Genomic DNA, 9,778 nt, shown 5'->3' on the forward strand with positions numbered 1-9,778 from the left:
CTGGTGTGAGTTAGTGGTGATTGTAGGTTTTAGAGAGACCACTGTTTGCTTGGTGAGGGGAGAATGGGGGGATTCGTTGGAAAAGAGATGTTCAAAAGGTTCTAAGAAATGCTCAGGCTGCCCCTCAATGTGCCACCATTTTGAAGTCTATTGTTAGTGTGATAAAAACAAAATAATAGCAGTGTGTTATTTTTTTTCTTTTAAGCTTTCCAATGAGTTAGTGGCTGTAACATTAAGAGCTTTTGAATTAGTGCATATTAATGAGCTACTTTATCACAAGGTGACACTGATTAAACTCAAACTATTTATTTGGCATTTCACAATTCATCCATCCAACAAAGCTGAAATGCCCTTGAGTCATTCAGTTAGTAAAATTCACCGCCCCATAGTGTTTCTTTCCATCCTATCCACTTCGACTATACGACTGCACTTGAACCTGCACCATCCATGGCTCTGTGGTGTTTACGAGGCCCTCAGAAGTGGCTCCTAATGAGTATGTGTAAGGGTTACTGTACAACATTACCCACAGCCACCTCCTCTACTAGCTTTCCCGGTCCTCCCAGGAAGCTGGTGCAGAGGTTTATGCCAGCACCAGCTGGGAACAGTAATTGTGGGAGTCTGCACATTCTTTCAACAACACAGTGTATTCACAGCACACACACACACACACACAGACAAACTTCTCGAGCCCAGTTCAGCTGTTAATTAAGCATCATAATAGCTACAGATTCAAAAAACTATGTAAACATGCAAAAACAGTGAAATTGAAGGGGTGCAAGCATTCAAACTGTGAAACCAAAACCCCTGTATTTATCTGGGTTTGTTGTATTTATTAGCTTTGAGGAATTAGAAAAGCCCGTGAAAAATCATTCATAATCAGGCAGCAGTTATAATGACTGCAGTTAGGTGTAATTACTGAGACATATTTATGTGTTGTGGGTCATGTTGGAGTTTTGCCTCTGGCACCTAAAGTAGGTGCATAATTAACACGCTGAGTATTGTTCTCCGATAGCTGTTACGATCCACGCTAGCTGCATGACTGAAAGAAAGACATTACTGGGGAAGAACAGAAATGAGGAACTATTGTCATCCAGAAGAAAGCATACAATTAGGCAATTATATACCAAGCGAGTGGAACGAAATGGTCCTGTACCAAAGTGATAGAGGTGGCAGGAGCTTTTGCAGTCAGCTGATTGTGTCTGATTCATCAGCGGGTAATTACTGAATAATAGAGGCATTCCAGTCACTTGCACCAGAATGGGAGGTCTTTGAAAGAAGGCTTTATGAGGCGCTTAACCCAGCGTGCTGTTTTTGTTTTCCTAAACAAACAGACATGCCTCTACTACTACTTAAGGAATTAAGCACAACAATACTTCTGGCTTGGATTCTGTTCTAAGACAAATTTGTGGATAATATGTGAACATAAATTATCCACAAGTTTGTTAGCCACAGGAATTAAAGCTGGGACAAATTGCTGCTTTCTTCTACTACTAAAGCCCTGGTGAGTGTCTGAAAACAGATTAAGCCAACAGAGCCAAAAGCTGCCGCCTGCACCCTATCTCCAATTGGCAGTGCATCTTCTGGAACGCGGGGCTCAGAGCTTGCTCCATGTGAGGTCACTTTGGACTCTCTCCCCCAGCCTTTACCCGGTGATCTCCACCTCTCTACCCTTCCACCCCCTTATCGGGGTGCCAGAGCCCCGGAGAGGAGGGGAGAGGGGTCATGGGGTCAAAGTCTTTTCCTCTTTGGATCTCGGGGCTTGCTGGGAGAGGCTTGGCGAGAGAACGGCTGCATTAGAGCTGGGGTTGGGGGTCAAGATTTTAATTCTGTTAAAGAACAGCTGGTTTGAGTTTCTCCTCAAGTTGCTCTCCCCTCCCTCTCCCCACAAATCCAGGGAGATGAAAAATTTGTTCAGAGGGGAACCAGTAAAATAAAAAAGGTTTACAGTCCAAAGCCCTTACCCTTACCCTGCTCTAGCATTAGAGAGGAATGTAATAACGTCAGCATTTGGCCTCAGTTAGATTGACTTAAAACAAGGAAGTCCTTTCTGTGTTTTGGTGTCTTAACAGCCGGATGAAACTTAATTAAAAAGCTTAAAAATTGGGAGGGATTTTTCGTATTTGAGACCGGAGGAATTCTTTCCCTCCAGTTTCAATTTCCATGAGAAATTATTATTTCTCACATAACTTTAAACAGGTGAGACTAACCTTTTTGGCAGTTACACAGACAATTTAAAACCTGTAGCTTTCCAGAGCAATTCTTCATAGGGATATCACGTGCACTGTCTGTTATTCATTCTAGAGTAGGCCTGACTGAAACAAATTGAGAGTCTGACGTAACAATAATTTCAAAGGCCATTGCTCAATCTCCTGTTGGCTAAATTGCTAGCCACCTTACCTTTTAGCAAAAATAAGCTTGATTAGTCTCTCTGCTCTGTTGTTGTGAAATGTGTTGATCTGAATGCCAAGGCAGGACTCCCTCACATTTTGAGCTAGCTGAGGGCAGAGAGGGGGGGTGGAGGGGGAGGCACTAGAGCTCTCCTATAAATGGAAAACTAATAACAGATTTTCAGTCTGCTTTCTCCTGCGCTCTTTTGCCGGCTGCCTCGCCGACCGGCCCCGGGGCTGTGTTGGTGTGTGGCGCAGCAGCAATCAGAGGTCATAATTTCATTGGCGGTTAGCATCAGGTTCAATTTTTCTAGTAGGTTACATTTACCAGAAAGTCTGGATTGTGTTACTGTGTACCGGTGGAATCAGCACAGAGCTGCAGAACTCTTCTACCTTTCCAAGAGGAACCAGCCCCCCCACCCCCCCACCCACCCAAAGGGGAAGAGGAGTGCGCACATATGTTTAGAGATGCACACACTCATGCACAGACACATACACATGTACAGACCATTAGTCTTAACACATTCAGATAGCCTTCATATACCCTTCTGCTGTATGTATGTATATATATATATTAATATCAGCACTCACCAACTTAGCTGTTCAAATGACAACGTGTGGATTGTTTGGAGTTGCTGAATTGAGACTTCATTGGTTATGTTACATGGGTGTGCTTATCTTTAGACCCCTCTAGTGGTAGCAGTCCATTCTGACTGATGATGAGGTTAGTTTTTGTTTGGACAGAGCTGCTGAAGGCACAAGGGAAGAAAAATGTGGAGAAATGATTCAAAAGGATATCAAGAAAGAGTCAAGGAGAGGGGGATTAGCACTGAGGTCTCCGGCCAAAGCACAAATTCCTGAATAAATGTGTTCTTTCTAGTGAAAAATGTTCTGAAACATATGGGGAGTGTCCTCTCTCAAGAAAGAAACCTCTCTAAATTCAAGTGTATGTTTTGTGTATTCCAGGAATGTGACCAGGTACACATCGACGATGTGTCCTCCGACGACAACGGCCAGGATCTGAGGTACAACACTGGTACACTTTCATTCTTGATTGCATAGTCAAATTAAATGATGCTATTCGCTAGCGTCAAGGTTGGCGCAGCCTGTGCTGACAGATTCTTTCTTTGTCTTTATCGCAGCACATATAACTTTGGCGCTGACGGTTTCCACGCAGCAGCGACCAGTGCCAATCTATGTCTGGCCACAGGCGTGCGGGGAGGCGTGGACTGGATGAGAAAACTGGCCTTCCGCTACAGACGAGTAAAAGAAATCTACACCACCTACAAAAATAACGTTGGAGGTAATCCCCAACAAGCAGCGCTGCTCTGTACAGATCTGTCGTGTAGAAATGAGTTTGCAGATGTGCACGCCCTCATTATGTGGGCGTATGTGTGTGAATGTCTGCGTGTGTTCACGTGTGTGTTCTAAAAGCACACATGCCACACCACTTGGTCAGGGTAAATTTTGAAAATTTCAGTGGTATTTGTAGGGTTGGTCCAACCCAAACAATGTTACCCTGCGTTTCAGGTCTGCTGGGCCCAGCCAAAAGGGAAGCCTGGTTGCAATTGCGAGCAGAAATTGAAGCCTTGACGGACTCCTGGTTAACACTGGCACTGAAAGCACTAACATTAATCCACTCAAGGTAGGACTCCAGTGAGGAAAATTGTACCCAGTCCCATACCGCACATATATAAACTTGCATGTGGTGTAAATACAACTCCATACTCCCAAGCTATTGAAGAAAACACCAATGCGCCAATTTGTCTTTTAGACAGGCTTTGTCGTCTGATTTTGAAACATAAGTGTGCAAAGAGATCTGACTATAAAAAGCTGAGCTGAGATCCAATCCTTCATTCCAGGACATGTTTTAAACAATTGATACATTGCAGTGTCTTTATTTTCGGCACACTGTGTTTTCTTCTGTCCTCCCTCTGAGTGATTTAGAATGATGTCATCCCTTTGCTGTCCTCCTCTGTCTCTCTACTGCAGGTCAAACTGTGTGAATATCCTGGTGACCACCACACAGCTCATCCCTGCCCTGGCTAAGGTCCTGCTCTACGGCTTGGGAATAGTCTTTCCTATCGAGAATATTTATAGTGCAACCAAAATAGGTAAATACTGCATCTGCAATGTGTGATATGAATCCCCATGTGTTCTGTCCGCTGGGATCAGTCTATCACTTTGGGACATGGATGCTTATTATTTTAGCTTGGTCAGTGTGAAAAGTTAAGACACACATGCTACCTAAGTGACAGGACAGAGGCATGGATGGGGTGGGAGATTCAGTCACTGGAGAGGGTTGATGTTCTTCAATGAACGAATAGGCCTAATCAGCCTGGGATTATTTTCCTGGATCGGGGCCTGTGCTGGGCCTCCCCAGGCCTCTCCTGTTCAGCCTCTGCATATGAAACCACTTCTGCACATTTATGTCATTCCACAGCAACAGGACCCCCGTCCTCCTCCTCCTCCTCCACCTCTCATCTCTCCCCATTTTCCTCCAGTCCTTCCTCTTCTTCACTGTTTCAAATGCAAAATAAACAAGCTTCACTCCCGCACCATTTTCAGGCCCATCAGCGCAGAGTTGGAGCTGAGTGTTGCTCGGCGTTCCTCGGAGCATTAAGCGCATTGGTCCTTCAACCCAGACCCTGTAGCGTGCAGGAGCGATTTAGCTGATTTAAGTCCATTTGTCCCATGTTTGAGGAGGAGGAGGGCAGAGTTAATGCTTTTCAGATTGTTTTTATCTGAAGGCTGATCTTATCACATCTCCTTGCTGAGCTCAATGTGTTTGCACTCTGCCCTAGTTTGCACGCGCGGTGTTTTTTAAAAGGGCTCTTGTCACCCGTGCCTTTGAATCAACTTGATGGCATACATTGTGGATTGTTTGCATCCATGCAACACTCCACTAATGTCCTGCTGTTGTCGTCCTACAGGGAAGGAGAGCTGCTTTGAGAGAGTAATCCAAAGGTTCGGCAGGAAAGTTGTTTACATTGTTGTTGGAGATGGTGTGGAAGAGGAGCAAGGCTCAAAAAAGGTAAGAAGTCTTAATAACAGATACCATGTACTGTATGCACATATTTATCAGAAAAACGTGGAGCTAGAGTAAAAGTAATGTTTGGACTTTGGTTAATACTTTCCCTTAAGGTGAGGAGTTCATTATGAATGCTTACAGAACACAAAACATACCTGCCGTACCGCTCTGCAATTCAGCACTCCTCAACAGTCTTACTTTTCTTTCACTCATTTATCCTCTTATAGGGCATCCGAGTACAAGAGAGAAAGTCTGTAGTGTGTAATCAGTGCTCTTCCTCCACCATCTCAGGTTTACAGAGCAGGGGAGGGGAGAGATGGCATAATTATACTTCTCTGTGCCCTGAGCAGCGTGAATGCTCTAAGTGTAATGCTAGGCAAGCCCTTTCAGGCATGTTGAAGGCACACCATAAATAGAGGGGACTTAAATCATTGTTGATGAAATTAGAATATTAACCGCAATGACAAGCCTGTTAGCACGACATGGATCAAGAAAGGCTCGAAGCCGACGTCTCCCGCCCTCTTAGGAAACATGACGGTGTCTCTTCGGATGAATCTGACATCTGACATTTGCCTTTTTATGTTACCTGTTGGCTCTTGCGCCGCAATTTGTGTCTTCAGCGTTTCTGCCAACATTTGGATGTAAACCAACTGCCGCATGCAAGACACACACAGCAAACACATTCATTAGCAAATTAACCAGCGGCCCAAGAGCATATTTCACTGACAGTTTCGGTGAGCCACACTGTCAGGGTGAAGACACAGAGTTTCCCTTTGAAAAGCCTCCAGCTCCCTTTTCACCTGTTTCTCAGTAAACAATGAGTAGAAGTGTGGGGACAGATGAAGAGTGATTAGACAGCATTTAGGAAGAAGTTGCAACCTTTACCCTGGATAAGTGTGTAAAGCAATAGCTCTGTATTATGAAAAGCGAACACACCCTGGGAATATGGTCTTGAGGGATGATTGTGGAAAAAGATGCAAATATTTTTACACAGTCTTGAGTTGTTGGTGTGTGACATTGATGGAAGGATAAGGCGTTGTTTTTTTTCTTTCTTTCTTACCCCGGCTGAGTGGTGCGAGTTTCGCGACACGCCATGCGGTAAAAGGTTTCTGTGTCAACAGCAGAAAGGACGTGGAATAACACAACAATTTCACCCATCAAGAGGCACATATCAGACGTGACACTGTGTGGAACTACAAAAGCAAATGTCTGACTGTTCTCTCGGCTCTCATTCCGTCATCTAAAAAAAATCCAAAATCCCTGAAACAGTTCTGCCTTCGGTTATTACCATTGCCTGTGAGAGGAGGCAGAGATAACATCTCTAGCTTTTAAACTTAAAAGCAAAGACAATTTGCAAAACAAAAAGCAAAGAGCTTTTTAAGGGTCAGTGCAGGCTCTCCTAAGCGGAACATATGCCTGGGAGAGGCCCTACCTTTGATAAGGGGAGGGTAATGGGCTCCACACACTGAGGAGCCGAGGACTCTACCTGACAAGCTCCTTTCATTCTCTGCGACTCAGGTTTCTCCCCCGTCCTCCGCTTGGGAACAACAGCTCATTTGCACTGTCCCAAACACACACTGGCAGGCAGGAGGTTCATTCAAAAGACACTGGGGAGTTCATTTCTGTTGAGGTTGAAGACAGCTACCGGATTAGTTTGGTGGTATAAAACTACACGTTAATGCAGGAGAGAAATAAGTTAGAGGTACAAATGTACTATTTGGCTCCATAGACGTATGCACAAGGGAGCAAGAGGAGCAGTCGGGGTGTGTTATTGATATGATTGCTTTTCCTGGTGAACAGACCAGGCTTACTTCATTCATTGAATATATTAGCTGCATTGTAAAGTATGAAATCTTAATTTTTGCAATTTTTCCTTGATAAACGCCTGAAAGCATTAGGTAAAATTTTGTATTCTCTTGTTTCAGCCCTAAAAATTCATAGAATGTAAAACTTTTCCAGTGTTTTAAATACATCTTCACATAATATGATGTTTCTATTCCTCCCACAGCACAACATGCCCTTCTGGAGGATCTCCAGCCATTCAGACCTCATGGCCCTCCACCATGCTCTAGACCTGGAGTACTTGTAGCACTACAACACCATCACTATACCCAGCTCCGCCTTGGCACACCCTGCAACCTTTCACCTTCGCCCTGCAGCCTGGTCCCACGCTTGCCGCAGACCCCAACAGCTCAGAAAAGCGCCCCCTCCCACTGTGCTGCCTGGCGTCTGTCTTCCACTACACAGGAAGAAAAGAAGAGGAGAATGAAGGGAGAAAAAAAACCCGGCAGAACACACGGTTAATGTGCTGCATACGGTCACACTTCGTCTTAACCCTAAACTTTGTTTCATTTTTTTTTTTTTTTTCTGGAAGCGAAGGAGAGAGGTGAATTTACGGCGCTGCAGCTGCTTGCCCTGTTTACTGTGAATTGGCCGCTTTCTGAAGCTGTCAAAGTGTTTTACGGCCCCCTGTTTGTGCCGGGACTCTGTCAGGGTTCACACCTGTGAGGAGAGCAGAGCTACTGATGGCCTCGCCTGCCTCGCCTCTCCTCGCCACAGAACTCATCGCCACAGTAAACCACAGGCCCACGACTGCTGGTGGTGACATTTCTCCGTCCCTCTAGCCCCCTCCACTCGACACCTCCCACCTCCGTCTGCTCCTTATCAGTCTACCTGCTTTCTCTTCCGTCATGGGACAGACAGACAAAGCGACTGCTCCTGTTAACTGTCGGCCTGGGAATCCTGTGCTTCTTATTTATGAACGGAGACTTTGTGAGTGGCGCCGTGCCACAGAGAAGGTAACTCTGCGACAAAAGACTCGTGCCTTTTACAAAGTACTATTGATTTCCACCACAGCGAGAGGAAGACATTTATGGAAGAAACAAGAAAAAGGGGTTTTCTAATAATTTAAGAAAATTACAAAAAACTTTATTTACAATGCTGAGACAATCATGTATAGAGGAAATCTTTTTTTGTGTGTGTAAGTTTGTAATCACTGGACTATTCCTTCATATATTCATTTAGGTACGTGCTCTTGAAAGGTGGCAATGCTTTTTTCATTGAAGACAAAAAAGAAATAAAATAAAAGGCATCCCATCGCACATAGGCTTGTGCGACGCCTGAACGTGTTGATGTGTTCAAGTTTTGTTCAATAAACAAATATGTAGATAATGGGATTTTGTGATAAATTGTTTTGTCAAGACCAAAAGCATGGATGTCAAGTGTCAATGACCTTTAATTTGATTCTGTGATGTTTCTCATCCTTACTGGAAACTTCAGTCACATCTTTAAACAGCATAGCAGGTCTCTTCTACTGAAAGTCCTTTTTAGATTCATAATTGAAAGGGAGAGAGTTTTTTTTTTTTTTTTTTTTTAGTTATTCAGAATGGTAGCTCACAACTTGTGTCCTTATGGCATTTCACCAGCTTGCAGCCCTGACCCCGTATATTTGGAAGCAAACTTAATTCTGGTGAGGGTTTCGGATATGGCATGGAAGTGAGAAAACTCACCATTTCCTGCCTCCTGAGAGCCAATTAAACAAAAAAACAACGATTTGAATAAATCGGAGATTTAAAAAAAAAGGCAGGCTTGAATAGGTTTTATTATCTTTTATACAAGCGCTATATCAACTCTTGTACAGCAAGCGTAATTTTGTATGATGTAGTGTTTTTATTTCGACTTTGAAAATACATTCTGTGTCCCTCTTTGAAATAGCTGAAACACATGAAGCCCTATTCATATCGCTTCTGCATCTGTGGATGGGGAAACCATAATTACCATTGAGAGAAAAGCCACTAACTTCGAGGGGTTTGTGAACATAAAGGACATGTGCTATCGACTGTGAATTTCTTAAACAGAAACCGACTCGTGTTTCTGATTCTTCCCTCCTTTGCACATGATCACTGTGGGCCTTTTACATTTCAATTTGGACCCCCAACCCCCATCTTCTCAAAACAACTTCTTCCCCTGCACTCCGGGGGTATCTACATATTGCTGCTAGATCAAGGTAATGGTAGGTAAAAATAGGAAATGTTTTATAGATTCATACAGCACGCTCTTTTTTTATGTTGCAATCATAAATGCAAACTGGAAATACTTTACACTACATGGGCCTCATTGTGAAACGCAAAAGATTGTTGTGTCTGCAAAATATGTACAGATGTTTTTGACATTATTATTTGATTGTGTTTAAATTAATAAAACTGATTTGTGAACTGTTACATGTTGCCCCTTGACTTTTTAAAAATTTTAAACTACAACATAATACATTATTTAAAATATTGTGTACAGAACAGTATGTGTTAATATTACTGGAATTACAGGACTATCTGCTCCCAGTGTCCAGAGCCTGACACCAATG

The 9,778-nt window shown here is 43.5% G+C and overlaps 1 protein-coding gene across 15 annotated transcripts in view; it reads left to right on the forward strand.

The window, feature by feature from the left end:
- The window catches only part of eya1 (EYA transcriptional coactivator and phosphatase 1), a 63,090-nt gene extending 53,531 nt beyond the window's left edge, over nt 1–9,559 (forward strand). For all 15 annotated transcript variants that reach the window (XM_046066450.1, XM_046066518.1, XM_046066500.1 and 12 more), the window contains 6 exons: nt 3,354–3,412; nt 3,530–3,690; nt 3,918–4,032; nt 4,380–4,501; nt 5,321–5,421; nt 7,427–9,559. In XM_046066450.1, coding sequence (XP_045922406.1) covers nt 3,354–3,412; nt 3,530–3,690; nt 3,918–4,032; nt 4,380–4,501; nt 5,321–5,421; nt 7,427–7,507 — 639 coding nt within the window. In that variant the 3' untranslated portion in view covers nt 7,508–9,559. The remainder of the gene's footprint in view (nt 1–3,353; nt 3,413–3,529; nt 3,691–3,917; nt 4,033–4,379; nt 4,502–5,320; nt 5,422–7,426) is intronic.
- Nucleotides 9,560–9,778: the final 219 nt, after the last annotated feature.

Source organism: Micropterus dolomieu, linkage group LG01 (genome assembly GCF_021292245.1).
Source record: "Micropterus dolomieu isolate WLL.071019.BEF.003 ecotype Adirondacks linkage group LG01, ASM2129224v1, whole genome shotgun sequence".
In the NCBI taxonomy this organism is placed as follows: domain Eukaryota; kingdom Metazoa; phylum Chordata; class Actinopteri; order Centrarchiformes; family Centrarchidae; genus Micropterus; species Micropterus dolomieu.